Source organism: Neophocaena asiaeorientalis, unplaced genomic scaffold, assembly GCF_003031525.2.
Source record: "Neophocaena asiaeorientalis asiaeorientalis breed wild unplaced genomic scaffold, Neophocaena_asiaeorientalis_V1.1 scaffold283, whole genome shotgun sequence".
Taxonomy (NCBI): domain Eukaryota; kingdom Metazoa; phylum Chordata; class Mammalia; order Artiodactyla; family Phocoenidae; genus Neophocaena; species Neophocaena asiaeorientalis.
In genome coordinates, this window is record NW_020172827.1 from 484,682 (window position 1) to 499,710 (window position 15,029).

The 15,029-nt window shown below is 34.4% G+C and overlaps 1 protein-coding gene across 1 annotated transcript in view; it reads left to right on the forward strand.

The window, feature by feature from the left end:
• The window catches only part of NUF2 (NUF2 component of NDC80 kinetochore complex), a 29,442-nt gene extending 14,732 nt beyond the window's left edge, over positions 1 to 14,710 (forward strand). Inside the window, exons 9-15 of the mRNA XM_024741975.1 lie at positions 18 to 114; positions 1,005 to 1,067; positions 3,865 to 4,002; positions 6,019 to 6,159; positions 7,159 to 7,334; positions 8,291 to 8,426; positions 14,360 to 14,710. Coding sequence (XP_024597743.1) covers positions 18 to 114; positions 1,005 to 1,067; positions 3,865 to 4,002; positions 6,019 to 6,159; positions 7,159 to 7,334; positions 8,291 to 8,426; positions 14,360 to 14,494 — 886 coding nt within the window. The 3' untranslated portion in view covers positions 14,495 to 14,710. The remainder of the gene's footprint in view (positions 1 to 17; positions 115 to 1,004; positions 1,068 to 3,864; positions 4,003 to 6,018; positions 6,160 to 7,158; positions 7,335 to 8,290; positions 8,427 to 14,359) is intronic.
• Positions 14,711 to 15,029: the final 319 nt, after the last annotated feature.

Sequence of the window (15,029 nt, forward strand, 5' to 3'; positions counted from 1 at the left end):
TATTTTGCTGTGTTCAGTTCTGTTCCAGTTGAAGAGCAAGCAGAGTTCAAGCAGCTTTCAGATGATATTCAGGAGCTGCAGCAGTCGCTGAATCAAGAGTTTCGTCAAAAAACGGTATCTGTTGTTGGACACCTTAAACTTTTTTAAAGTTTTTTTGTAGATGTGGAGGAGCTAAGATCACATGGCTTTCAATTACTAAAGAAATGGGGTATATCGCTGTGTCCATCTGGGCACCTTATAACAGATATATACTTCTGTTGTCCAGGTCAAATCATGATTATTTATTGATGTTGTCAAAGGTATATGCTATCTTGTTGACTAGAATTTTTTAAGATTTTTCTGTGTCTAAACCTGATGTTTCCAAACTGTGTGCTGAGGCGCCCTGGATACTGCAGCAAACCCTCAAGGGTGCTTCAGGTTATTTTAAATTTTAAAGGGAAACAACATTCAGCATCTGTCATACACTGCTTGAACTTTTCTAGCTCAAGGTAGTTCACAGTTTCAACATGAACTCACGTTACCTTCCTTCCGTATCTTTGTGAACATGGGTTTTCGGCTTTTGCCATGATAAAAAGCAAGTGCTATGCGAAAATCATCGTGCAACAAGAAATAAGAATTGTCTGTGTCCAGTGATTATAAGATGTGTGAATTTGTGTAGTGCCCAATTTTTGCAGTACACACATCCAATTTGGAAGTAGTTGTGGCTGTTTAAGAATAAAATAAAACTAGTATTTTTCTTTCAATTTGTATGTATTACTTTTTCAAAGGGCTACTAAGTTATTAGGACATAAATACTTATTCAGTTGTTTGGATTTAACTACTTAATAAAGGAACTGATAGGTGTTTCTTTTGGCCTTAGGGTCATAATGAACAGAAAGTTTGAGATTATCTGGTCTAATTCATTTAATTCCTATCCTTTCTTACTTTTATTTTATTAAAAAGCATTGACTAAATTGAAATCTGTTTTGAATCATTATAAAGCAGTTGTTTGCTTCTTTCCCTAGATAGTGCTGCAAGAGGGAAATTCACAAAAGAAGTCAGATATTTCAGAAAAAACCAAGCGTTTGGTAAGCATCTTTTCATTTAACTAGCATTTAAGGTTTGAATCTTTTGTTTGGAGGAGTATTTTAACTGTGTTGTTATTGTTAAATGTTTCTCTCTTTTTCCCTTAAAGTGAAACTAATTTAACTTTTTCCAATTTAAATATAATAGATGACTATTGTTTTAAAAAATGTGGAAACACAAAAATGTATGACAGAAGTGAAAATCACCTGAAAGCTCACCACGCAATCAGATACATGTCATAGATTACATTTCTCTGTGCAAATATACACATATATGTGTAATTCTACATAAATGATATTACACTCTACATGTCTCAAACCTGCTTTTTTTTCATTTTACAATATAGTGTAAATAGCTATCACGTCAATATATAGCCTCATTATTTTAATAACCGCATATGGTTGTGCATTCTATGTATGTACCTTAATGTAGATTGTTTTAGTGTCCTATTGATAGACATTCACATTGCTTCTAATTGTTTTGCTATTGAACAATAGCACATGTGTGTTACACACCTACGCATGTACCTGTATATTTGTGCACCAGGCTGCTTTTTATCATACAGTAGATTCCTAAATGTAGGATTTCTGAGTTAAAGGAAATCACACTTAAATTTGGCCCACATTGCCAAACTGTCTTCTAAAAAGATATCAATTTGCACTTCTACCAGTAGAATATGAGAGTATTCTTTTCCCTACATTGTAGTCAGAAGTGGATGTTTTTCTTTTTATCTTTGCCATTCTTATAGGGGAAAAAAAACACTTCATTTTAATTTTGATTTTTTTTTTTTTTTTTTTTTTTGTTTTCACTATTTTTTTTTTTTTTTTTTTTTTTTTTAGTGACTTAGACCACCTTATTCAGTGATTTGTTGTTATTTCTTACTTCGTGAACTACCTGTATATGTTCCTTGTTTATTTCATTTTTTTTTTTAGTCCATGAATTAGAGGTATTAACTCTGTCTTTCAAATTCATCATTTTTTCCTATTGGCAGGTTTATGTATTTATGTAGTAAAATTGATAGATACAGTGTTCTACATTTGGGTTTAACTCTATACATAGAAAGGCCTATCTCATTCCTCATTTTTTTAATCCCATATTTTCTCTTGTACTTTTATTATTTCCCTATTATTTTTTTTTTGTTGTTTTCTTTAATGAATTTATTTATTTATTTATTTTTGGCTGCGTTGGGTCTTCGTTGCTGCATGTGGGCTTTTCTCTAGTTGCGGCGAGCGGTAGGCTACTCTTTGTCGTGGTGCGCAGGCTTCTCATTGCGGTGGCTTCTCTTGTTTTGGAGCACGGGCTGTAGGCGTGCAGGCTTCAGTAGTTGTGGCTTGCGGGCTCTAGAGCGCAGGCTCCGTAGTTGTGGTGCACGGGCCCAGTTGCTCCGTGGCATGTGAGATCTTCCCGGACCAGGGCTCGAACCCATGTCCCCTGTGTTGGTAGGTGGATTCTTAACCACTGCGCCACCAGGGAAGCCCCCCTGTTATTTTAATGTTTATACTTTATAGCTATCTGAAATTTACTTTGGTATAATATATTCCTTATTTTTCTGTCACTTCTTATTGGCAGATGTTTTCATCAGAGTAATATTGACTATGGTTCAATTTTATTATTCATTTCTCTCTGTCCCATTTAAATCTATATTAAAACAAAATCACTTTGTACTTAAAATAGCAAATTTAGGCTTTTTGTAAAGGGAAGAAAGTTGATGAAAGTCAATGCTAATGTAAGGAAAATGATCTCTCATTCTGTAGGGCATTAAAAGAGTAGATAATGTGGTGGTGTGCTAAATTCTAAGAAAAAAGTAAATAATATTGTTTCAAACATTCAGTTTTGGCCTCTGAGTTAGTTGATGAAAAGGTAAGAACTTTTTAAATTTTTTTAGTTAGAAATAATTTAGGCAAATTATACAAGCTGTATAGTAATACATTCCTATTGTAAAATACTCCGATAACACACATATGCATATATAAAGAGAGAGAGAGAGAGAGACATGAAAGGCCCTCTTCTCTCTGCCAACTGTACCTAGAGGTTACACTTTTCCAGTCCTTTTTCTGTGCCATTACATGCACAGATATAGGTGTATATAGTCATTTGTTGCTGTTTTGTTGTTCTGTTTTCATAGGAATGGATTTGTGTTATATAAGAGAATTCTCAGATACCCTTCATCTTAATTCCCCCAATGGTTTTAAATTCAGGAGAAGGAAATTTGTTTTAGTTTAGTAACTGTGTACTGAGTACCTTCTCAGTGCTATTACTTTCATTGGGTTCTGGGAAAGCAAAGATAACTGTTCACAATCCCAGGTTGCTCAGTTAATTCAGAAACACATATTAAATACATAGTTATAGTATCACATGTACAATAACTGTTTATAGAAGGAATACAGAGGAAGTAGGAACAGGATTTTCAAGGATTAATAGAAACTCACTTGCAGTACAGGAATGGGATGATGGTACTCAGGAGGACCATACTATCAGAGAGGGATCACTTATAATTGTCCAGACATAAGACTGACTATATTACCAGATTGTAGAGTGTAGTAGGAAGCTGGTGGAAGATGACACTGGAAAGGAGAGTAAGAGCTACATAATGAAAGATCTGGAATGGTGTGTTAAGGAGCCTGATCTTTGGCCTGCAGACAAAAGTGAGCAATCAAGCAGGGGAGTGATGTGGTCAAAATTTAATTTAACCCCCACTACAACAAACACAGACCCATTTCTTTGTTCTTTTCCATTACCGTAGTGGCTAATCACCAGTTTTATTATTATATCTAACATATAAAAATGTTTTCTCAACAGAATGAACTAAAATTGTCAGTGGTTTCTTTGAAAGAAGTACAAGAGAGTTTGAAAACAAAAATTGTGGATTCTCCAGAGAAGCTTAAGAATTATAAAGAAAAAATGAAAGATACAGTCCAGAAGCTTAAGAATTCCAGAGTGAGTTTCCTTTTTATTTTAATGCTTTTCTTTTTTTCTTTTTAGCAACTCTTGTTTAATTTTGTGTTAATTTTCTAATTTCCAGATTATCTATACATCTCTTCTTCTTGTGCTTTTTGCCCTTGTCTTTAATTTTTAGCTCTTCTCTAAAATGGATGTAGGAAGAGAAGTATAATTTCAAGACGTTTGTTTAATTATGCAACAAATTTTTGAGGCTTTTGCCCTGGGTGATCAAAACAGAAATGACCTGTCCTCATGAGACTTAGTTACTTTATCTTAAGTGAGAAAGGTGTTAAACAATTTTAAAATCAGTTCTATAATTATAAATTATAATATGTATTATGAAAAAGTATAGGGTGTGCATGTGTAGAGGCAGGAAGTATATGGGAACTCTCTGTACCTTCTGCTTAATTTTGCTATGTACCTAAAACTGCTCTAAAAAATAAAGTCTATTTTTAAAAAAGCACCAAAGAGGGAAACAAGCAAATAAAAAATAGGATAGGGTGCTTCAAAATAACATAATGAGAGTAGCCTAGTTTAGTATTGTGGAAATCAAGAGGTGGAGGTGGGAAGGAATGGAAATTTATGTTGACATCTGAAGGATGAACAGAGGTTATATTAATAAATTGATATTGAAAGAGCATTCAAGGCAGAGGGAACAGCATATGCAAATTCTATGAGGTAGTAGTAGAGAGTAAGTTATATTCAAGGAAGAAAGCATGATGTATAAGAAGGAGAATGGCATGAGACAATGATGGAAAAATGGGCAATGGGCAGATTATTCAGGGTGCTGGATTTTACCTTAAAAGCAAGGGCATACCACTAGCTAGTTTAAAAGGGTAGTGTTGGAACATGGTATGATTTAAGTTTAAAAAGATTATGGGTTACTCTGGGAGATGGATTGAGGTATGTGGGACAAAAGTAGAAGTGGGTAGACAATTTAGCATCCTTTATGAGGAAAGGTTTTTAAACTGTTAATTAAAAAGAACATTTCTGGTTTATCTCTGAATTTGTTATTCAAGTCATTCCTGATAATTAAGAATTATCACACGGGAATAGACAAAGATTACTAGAACAGAAATGAGAGCTCAGAAATAGATCTGAGTATTTATGAGATCTGTTTATTTAATAAACAATTCTGATTCAATTGGCAGTTCATCTAGATGAAAAGAAAGTTGGGTCTATACCTTGCACCATTTACAAAAATAATTTTTAATTGGATTGAAAATTTAACAAGTTTAGAAATTTTAGGAGAACACTTGTATTATCTTGGACTGGGATAGAGTTTTTAAATTAAGATTGGAAACTCAAAAGCTATAGAGAAAAGTAGACGTGTGGAACATATATATAGTGCATATGACAGGTAAAGGGATTATATCCATGATATGTAAAGACACAAAAGAGTATTTACAAATTAGTAGGAAAAAGACAACGTAATGGAAAAATGAGCTGAAATATGATTAAGCATTTCACTGAAGACAAAATCCAACTGGTTAATAAGGTGGGAGGAGAGAGAGACTAATGGGGAAAGGAAAGAAGCCTTTGTATTGTTGCAGTGCTTGTGGTAAACATATGCTCATTTCCTAATTTTAGAAGAAGAATTAATCTTTTTGAAAGGATTAGCTGTAGTAATAGTTATTATACAAATGAATAGGAAGATTATAATTGGTAATATAATTGCCCAGGAATAATCAGGAGTAGTTTGAGTATTAGCAGAAATGAACTCTTTAAAAATTGTTATGAATAAGCTTTGGAAGGTACTTCAATGAGTGATTTAGTAAAATTATGGTAGTTTTTCTTTGTTCAAGGATATTTGGCAATTAGGAAGCATAATTATATGTGCTTAGACACATGTCAGTAATAGTGCTTTGCTACTGACCTAGAAACTTAATTGTTCTCTGCTCTTTAGCTTTCAGTATCAAGTACAGAAATTATTTAAGAGCAAACAAATTGACATTACTGCAGTTTCATAAAGGAGAGTGCCAACCTGGTTTCTGTGTTTTTTTTCTTTCAAAGCAAGAAGTGATGGAAAAGTATGAAATCTATCGAGACTCTGTTGACTGCCTGCCTTCATGTCAGCTGGAGGTGCAGCTATATCAAAAGAAAATACAGGACCTTGCAGATAATAGGGAAAAATTAACCACTATCTTAAAGGAGGTTTGTATTGTATGGAGTTTTTATGTCTTTATTATGTAATAGTTTACTGTAGTCCCTTGATTTGCTTTTACTTTCTGTTGCTGTTTTCCTACAGAAAAGCTGGGTCATTCTACATTATAATAGATGTGGCAATGTGTGCTCAAGGATAAAACAGTGTTCTTTTTAAACATAGCAATAGTAGGCCCATTTTAACCTTCAGATGAAATGTATAATAAATTAATTAACATAGCATATTACCATGTATATTTTGGAAAAAAGTAATGGAATTTTAAACTTGTTCTGACAGTTGGAAACGATCTTCTAATCAGTAAGCATAAAGTTCCAACTTACTGTCTAACACTGTAGCTAGGATCTATAAAGAGATTTAAAGTTGACGACACAGACCCTGCCCTGAGTGAAGATGGACAGCTAAGGCCAACGTTTTTAAGTTTCTTAGGCTAGAAACTTGAAAATCCTTTTCACTTCATTGTCCTAATCCAGACTGCCCCCAGGATCACTGACATAGCGTTTAATGAAAGATTTCTTTCTTGAGGGAAGAAGGGGTTGAAAGGTGAGTAGCCTGAGATATTCTTTCCCAGCTACACACTTCCCTTATCTCCCATCAAGAGTCAGCACAAAAAAGGATTGAGATCCACTGCTTTTGTTTCTAGGGTCTACTGTTTCCTCTTTATTCCTACTGCCTTAGTTCAGACCCTCACCCCCTCAACTTAGCCAGTTGGCTGATCTTATTAACGTGTTCCTCTATTCCAATCCTTGCTGATAAAATGACATGAGAAATAACACCTCTTTAGGTGTCAGGTTCTTTCTCAGTATCCCTAGTGCCTTCCTGTTGTCTGTTTCGTTCAGTCTGCATTCTTGTGCTGGGCTTTCAGTGTTTAAACAGTTTTATCACATTTTAAAATTGTATTTAATTACAGCGCATCCTAGAAAATAGTCTTTCGTTTTATTTGTAAATCCTAATTGGTTGTATTGACTTTAAATACATCTCATAAAATACAGAGCCTGAACTTGGAGGACAAAATTGAGAGTGATGAGTCAGAACTGAAGAAATTGAAGACTGAAGAAAATTCCTTTAAAAGACTGATGATTGTGAAGAAGGAAAAACTTGCCACAGCACAGTTCAGAATAAATAAGAAGCATGAGGATGTCAAGCAGTACAAACGCACCGTGATTGAGTATGAACTTATTTTAAATGTAATGTATTAGAAAGTAATTGGAAAAACCTAATTCACTTTTTCCCTAAGATTCCAAGTCTCCTATAATTTCAAAAAGGCATTCCACTGTTAGGTGGCTAAAACAGATGAGTTAATTATGAATCTCATAATGTTGCTATATCTAGATTTAGAGATGTTTTAGGTACTAGTTTTTTTTTCTTTTCCTGATATCACAATTCCAAATCCTTTGCACAATTCCTCAGAAGGGTGCTGGTGATACTGCTTATTTCAGTGCACTTTAGAGACAGTGGTCTAGAGTTGTATTAGAGTGAATCAACTGGTTCATTTTACTGTCCAGCTGGTCTGTAACATAGCATATTTTGAGAAAAAGTCTTATTTTTTTATTCATATACGAAGTAGTACTTTGCTAAGCATTTTGTCGTGGCTGTCGTCATCGTTGTTGGCCAGTATGTTTGGGTGTTTCATTGGTAGCGTCTTCTTCCCATCAGTTCCAAAAATGTGTTTTTAGAATAAATGCCCCAGATATGTCTATGAGATGACACTATTTCAGCCTCTAAAAGGTGTATTAGGATGGTCTGAAGATTTCCTTTGCTCTCCTCATGCAGATGAACCAAAAGGGCAGAACCTGAGGGTTTTAATTTGTTGCCACACGCCTTTGCAGGAAAGTTGTGCTAATTCACACTGCTAACAACAGTACAGGAGTGAGCACAACTGGGGAGATGTGACTTAAGATCTCCATGTTAAATAACAGCTTTGTGTGGAAGAGCTTACTCTATGCCATGAGCCGAATATAGCGCCACGCTGCGATTCGCGTATTTGCTTTCATATCTTGAGAAGAGTTTTAGGTGTGTCAGTCAAATACAAACAGTCTCTTTGGAATCAAAATTAGAGTTAAATGCTTGACTGTTTAGATGCTTAAGAGGAATTATAATTTAGCTGTCTCTATTTTCCTTTAGAGATTGCAATAAAGTTCAAGAAAAAAGAGGTGCTGTCTATGAGCGAGTAACCACAATTAATCAAGAAATCCAAAAAATTAAATTTGGAATTCAACAACTAAAAGATGCTGCTGAAAGGGAGAAACTGAAGTCTCAGGTGAGTATATGTTCATAAGAAATTAATTTCAGATAATCTCACAAGTTTAAAATGTAAATTATGTCATCCTCATTTTGAAGATTTTGTCAGTTCTCCAGTGTAGAAATTGACCCCTCAGGTCTGTTGCTTTAATTTCCATTTATAGCACCTTTTCCATTACCCTGGGATAGTTTGCATGTATGTCTCCTCATACCTTTTTTTTCCTTGCCTTTTTTCCCTGTTAGCACCTAGAATTGTGCTTTGCAATGCGAGTAGGTGCTCCATAAAGGTTCTGAATTTTTTTGATACGTGAATTTAGATGGTGATTTAAAGTAATGTCTTCTAAAAAATTTTTGCATTTTTTCCTGATAAAAGGATCTCAAAAGTATTTCTTATCATCAGTGTTAAATGTATTTCAGTTGTTACCGGTATTTTGAGATTTTTTTTTAATGATAACTTTATCATAATTACCTAAAGTTACTCTGCTTGTTTCAAGTATATTTATTTTATTGTTTCATACACAGTCTCAAGTTTAATGAGGATAGGCATCTTGTCTTCTACATTTTTATCTTCCAAAATGTCAGTATAGTGCCAAACATAATATGCTTATTATGTTTATTTCTCTTTTTTTTGTTGACTGCCAAAGACCCAAAAAAGTAGTCTATTCCTGCTACCTTTATCACATCTCATTCTATCCTTAGCCTTTAAAGTTTGTTCAGTGTCCTCAAGATTGTCCCAAACTGCTCTACCAGAAGTCACTAAAAACAGCCCTTTATCATGTAAAATCCCTTGGCCTCTTTTTTTCTCATTCTTCATCTTGCCTATATTGATATCTTATCCTAAACCTCTGAAACCTGAAAGATATTTAAACATGCTATCATTACCTTTCACCATTCACATTTAATTTGCAAGGATTCTTAATACTAAAAGAACCACAGTAGGCAATCCCCTCTCTTGTTCTCAGGAACTTTTATCCTCTGAAATATTAGATTGTTAGCACGTGCACATGTAAGTGTATATATACATAGTGAGGATTGTCTCAAGGCTACTTTAAAAGGAAGGGAAGAAAGAAAAAGAAAATGGCTGGGTTTCCCTCCCATGGTCTGCCCAGTACACTGTCCTGATTTTTTCTATTCTTCCTTTTCTTTCTACATTCCAACCACTTTTTTTTTTTTTTTTCTGTCCCTTAACTGGATATCTACCAAGCCTTTGGCCCTCTGTTTATCTCTAGAATGGGGGTTAGAAAGACCTTAAGAGATATTTAATCCTACTTCTTAACCAAATCAAATGAGCAGATATTTATTTGTTACCACATGGTCAGATGCAATTTATGAACCAGTTACTAATGTAAGTACCTTTTGTCTATAGGTCATAAAAAGTGCCCGTGCCTGCCTTAAATTCCTTTTAGTTTTGTGCATATATGTCTTGCCAATAACATTTTAAGTTTCTCAACAATAGCAATCTTATTTTTTACCTTAGTATGTCTTGTCAAACCATGCCTAGAATGCTGCCTTATATGTAGTATGCTTTCCATAAATATTTGTAAAATTAGAAAGCCATCTAGCGTGCTGTTTCTTAAAATTAGCCATGTAGTAGAACTCAATGAGGAATTTAAAGATGAGCAACCCCCCACGAAAATATATTGAGTTAGAATTACCAGCAGTGGGGCCCATGAGCCTAAATTTTTTAGCATGGCTCTTGAGAACCACTGATGTGTTCTGCTTCCTTGTTTTCAATATTACAGAGCTCATCACTACCCAAGCTGTTCTACTAGGACAGCTATAGTTATTAAAATGTTACTTCTTATTTTGAGTTTAAAAATGTTCATTTCTGTACTCTAGTGAACCAAGATCACCTCTCTGGAACAAATCTGTATCCTCTTCTACTGAATAAAACTGTACTTAAGACATTTGAGGGTAAAGATCATGGGTTCTTTCAGCCTTCTCATCCAGGTTAACTAGCCCTAGTTTTCCAGCCATTCTTTATATAGTTTAATTTTCAGATTCTTTATTCTGTTTACTGTCCTCTCTACTCTGTTTCCTGCTTTTTTTATTCTGTTTAAAATGTAGAACCCAGTACTAAACATAGTCTTCCAAGTAATGGTGTGACCAGCCCCAGAGCACAAGGCTACTGTCAATGAAGCGTAATATTGGGTTGGATTTTTAACAGCAGCATCTTGCCCTTGGCTCATATTGTGCTTGTGATCGATTAAAGGACCTCTGTCTTTTTCATCTGAGGTTCTGCCAAATTAAAATGTTTTCACCACACTTTAATGCAACTCGTTTTTTGAAATTTTAATTCTGGATTTTACTGTTATTTATTTTAGGTTTCATGTTATTTATTTCCACCTTGATTTCCAAAATTTCAAGGTCAGTTTAAATCTACGTATCATTCACATTAACTATCTCTCGTGGCTTAGCATCGCCTACAAATTTGACCAGCATGCCTTTTGCTGCAGGGGAGATAAATGTTGAGTGGGACTGGGCCCTTTGCTGTGTTGTCTTTCTTCCTTCAGAACGGCATAGAACTGTTGGTCAAAACTTTGGATACAGTTTTCAACTTGCTAAGTTGTTCTAACCACACCTTTACCCAGACAACACTGTGGTATCCGTCTGTTCCAGAATAGCTTGGGAGAGTCTGTAAGTCCCCTGGTGAAATCAAGATATATTTTGTCAAAGAACCCTCCTTAACTTACTTCATAATCATCTTTCATGAAAAGGAAAGAAGGATATGTTAAGATTGCCAAACTGTGTGATTCTGTTGGACCCTAATGATCATCATATCCTTTTTTTCACTAATTATTCTTTTCCATAGATATTTCATCTCTTCTCGTTTCAGTCATCATCTTTATTTAGATAGCTTTCAAAAATCTGTTTCCTGTTCTGTCTTCCTCAACTCTACTCCTTATTTTAGCTGCCTGATGGATATTTTCAATGGATTAGCTTATCACAACAAAAATAAACAATTATTAAATTACATTCAACATCTTTAGTGTCTTTCCTCTTCCTCACTTTCTCCTTCCCCCTCTGTCTCTCTCTCTTTCCCCTTCCCTTTCCCTCTCTCTTTCACTTAGTTTTTTCATATTCTTCAGCGGCATCATCATTTTCAAAATATCAAAGAATTGCAATTTCGGATTTTCTTTAGATAATCCTGATATCCAATCACCAAGATAATGTCATGGATACTGTTCATAACAACCCCTTTCTAATCATACTTCTATCACATAACTTTCTAATACTCATGAATTCCAGCAAAAACTGGCTAAATTTCTTCCTTGACTTAAGATCCTCCTACATCAAATCTGCCCTGAATCCTAAGTATTGCCAAATTTAACCTGCTAAAATATCACTCTTATTACTACACTTTCTCGTTTAAAACAGGAACTCCCTGTTCTCCTGTAGTTATTCATGCATTTAGTCAGTCATTCAACAAATGGTCTATGCACCTACTAGGTGCCAGCCTTTATATTTGATTCAGGGAGTAAGTATGAACAAGGAAGGCATGATTCCTACCTTCTAGGATTTTTAAAGTTTTGTATCTAAGCTAATCATTTTCATTGTGTAAGGTTTAATGAAAAGTGTATTCTCAATATAACTTTCTCTGGCTCCTTTTAGATATCTTTGATTTCTCTCCTTCTCAGATACTGTAGCATTTTTAGTCTTATTCTGATCTGTGCTGTCCAGTGGGGTAGCTACCAGCAACATGTGGCTATTTACATTCACTTTTAAATTAATTAAAATGAAATAAAATTTAAAATTTAGTTCCTTGTTTATACCAGCTATATATTAAGTGCTCACTATCCAGTCTGGTCTGGACTGTATGGTTTTTTAGGGTAGAAAGCATAATTGCATGTTCCATCGTACTGTTGTACTATTTACGGTGCTGCTTGTAGAAGGTACTCAGTAATATATTGGTTGATAAATTAATACAGACTTGGTGGGTAAATGGCTACACTGGCCATAAAATTCCATGGATGTTATGTCATCTTGAATTTCTCTGATTTGAAAAGTGAGATAACTACCCAGACCAATGCTATCCAAAGAACTTACTGCTGGGAACGTTCTGTACTGCTCAATACGGTAGCCATTAGGTACACGTAGCTGCTGAGCACTTGAAGTGTGGCCAGTGCAACTGAGGAACATGTAGCTGTTTAAATGTAAATTTAAATAATCACGTGTCCCTAGTGGTTGTCCTGTTAGGCACTGTAGAACTAGAGTTTGAGTTTAAAAATATTTAACTTCAGCCAAGCTATCACAGTAAGACTTACTTATTATGTGAATGCATATGATAAGTTCCACTTGGATACAGAATTTAATTGGAAATTGAAATATGTAGCTTTCGTGAGGGCTGTGATCTATTGCTATTAATATCCTGTGAGGGTTGGCTTAGAACTTCAAACGTTTGTTTGCTTCTGTGGATGTGCCAGTGGAATTGGGCTTTAATGTTTCATTCATTTATCGTGGCTCTACCTGTAGGAATTGGTTCCTCCTTGAGAATATAGGTGTTCTCAGGAGAAAATTGTTCCTCTGAGTGTGTTGAAATGGTTGGTTCAGATATTTACAGATTGTATATCTTTATTTAACCACACTTCATTTTAATGGTTTCTCATGAGTAATGTCTTTCTACCAAATTCATTCAGCTTTCTTTTTGGAATGAATAAATACCTATCTCTGTAGAGCCAGGAAATTAAATTGATCTGTAGCTGCTGAAATGTGCTGATTTTTTTTAAAAAATGGTGTTTACATAAGATAGCAACTAATTCACCTTATTTTTCCTACAAGATTTAAGAAATAGAGGTATCAAAAATGTTTGATTTATTTTCCTAATGATTAATATTCCATCATAGTTGTAGTAATTTGATGCCTGATTTAGATCTTGGGAATCTAAATACCCTCTTCTATTTTTGTATTAGGATTTAATGATCTATGTTCAGATTTTGGGAAAATGTTTAGCCTTAAGCTAAACATTTATATTCGCTTAATCTAGAGCAGTAGTTCTCAAACTTGCACAGGTGGCAGTCTCTGGAAATAGTGTTGTCCTTTTTGGGAACATTTTGAATCCATACTATATTAAACTATAATCTGTATAATTTGCTCAAAATCAGACAGTATCTACACTAGAATTTAAACTAAGATAAGTAGTAGCCAAACTGTGGGTTTAAGAAAAGTTTAATGGGAGCAGCACTTAAAATTGAGAACATTTATACCCATGTATTGCTTTTTCCTTCCATTGGAAAAGGCCCGCTCTTCTATTGCAGTGGTGAAACACCTTTTATAATCTTTCAGAATACTACTTTTTCTTGTATCAAGGTTTGAGAATTGTTTTGTTTAAGAAAAATCAATAATAAACGGATCAAAACTGTATTTGATGAGTATGAGATAGAATAAAATGTATGCAAAGTGGTTCATTTATTATTTCATTCAGTCTGTAGAAATTGTTTTGTAATTTTTTCCTTAATTCTTAACACATCCATATAGGTTTATATGAAAACTCACTATTGCTTACAGTAGGACTGCCTGATCAGTTTGTTAAAACAAGTCTAAAAGGTATTCCTATATTTCTCAGTCCTGTAGATTACCTATTAAATCTGTTTACATATCATTTAATAATGATCAGGGTCAAGTGCAGAGTACAGTAATCTAGGTATTTGCCAAGTAAACATGAAAAGCTCCAAAGTAGAAATTTTTCTTTGATGATTAAAAATATGTTCTTAATGCCTTGGAATTCAAGCCATTGTTAATGTCTCTGCTTTGTTCTTTCTAAGTAGCTGAGTTTCTGACGCATCTGCACAGCTTAATAAGAGTAGGCATACGAGTGTGTACGTGTGCATAAGGTACTTCAGGCTTTAAAATATTATTAATACATATGAACGAGACTGTTGGAATTCTTGTAACTCATTTTTAGTTTAGGTCGTTGCATGGAATAATTCTTATTATATTTCATTTTCTACTTAGGAAATATTTCTCAGCTTGAAAGCTGCTTTGGAGAAATACCATGAAGGCATTGAAAAGGCAACAGAGGACTGTCACACTAAAATAGATGAGAAAACAGCTGAACTGAAGAAAAAGATGTTCAGAATATCAACCTGATGAACAAAATTACACGTCTTTTTGTAAATAGCTTGCCAATTTTTAATTTTATATTCGGAAAGGGAATAGTTAAGTTGAAGTTAATGGAAGCATCAAAAGTACCAAATAATGTTGGCTCAGTTACTTTTTATATACTTTCATAGGTTATTATCTTGTAAGATAATGCATTTAATGTAGACTTTTGTGGACTTAAAATTAAAATGGCTTGTGCAGCCATTCATGTCTCTACGCTGCTCCTTGTTGTAAGTGGTGGATGGAGTAAAACAGAAATAATTGCATTTGAAATATATAATGTTTCTCTGTTATTATCATGGCTGTTGCTGCTTTGTTTGTCGACATACAGAGGTACAGTATTATTGAGCCCTGACTTTGCACTAAGCATTGTGGGATCTCATTTGATCTTCACTCAAGCAAGTCTAGGTAGACATTTTTGTAACTACTTTATAGATGAAGTAACTATGAAGGTCCTGAGCCAAAATTTGAACCGTGCTCTGTATGAGACTGAGGTCTGGAATGTTTCTACTGTACCACACTT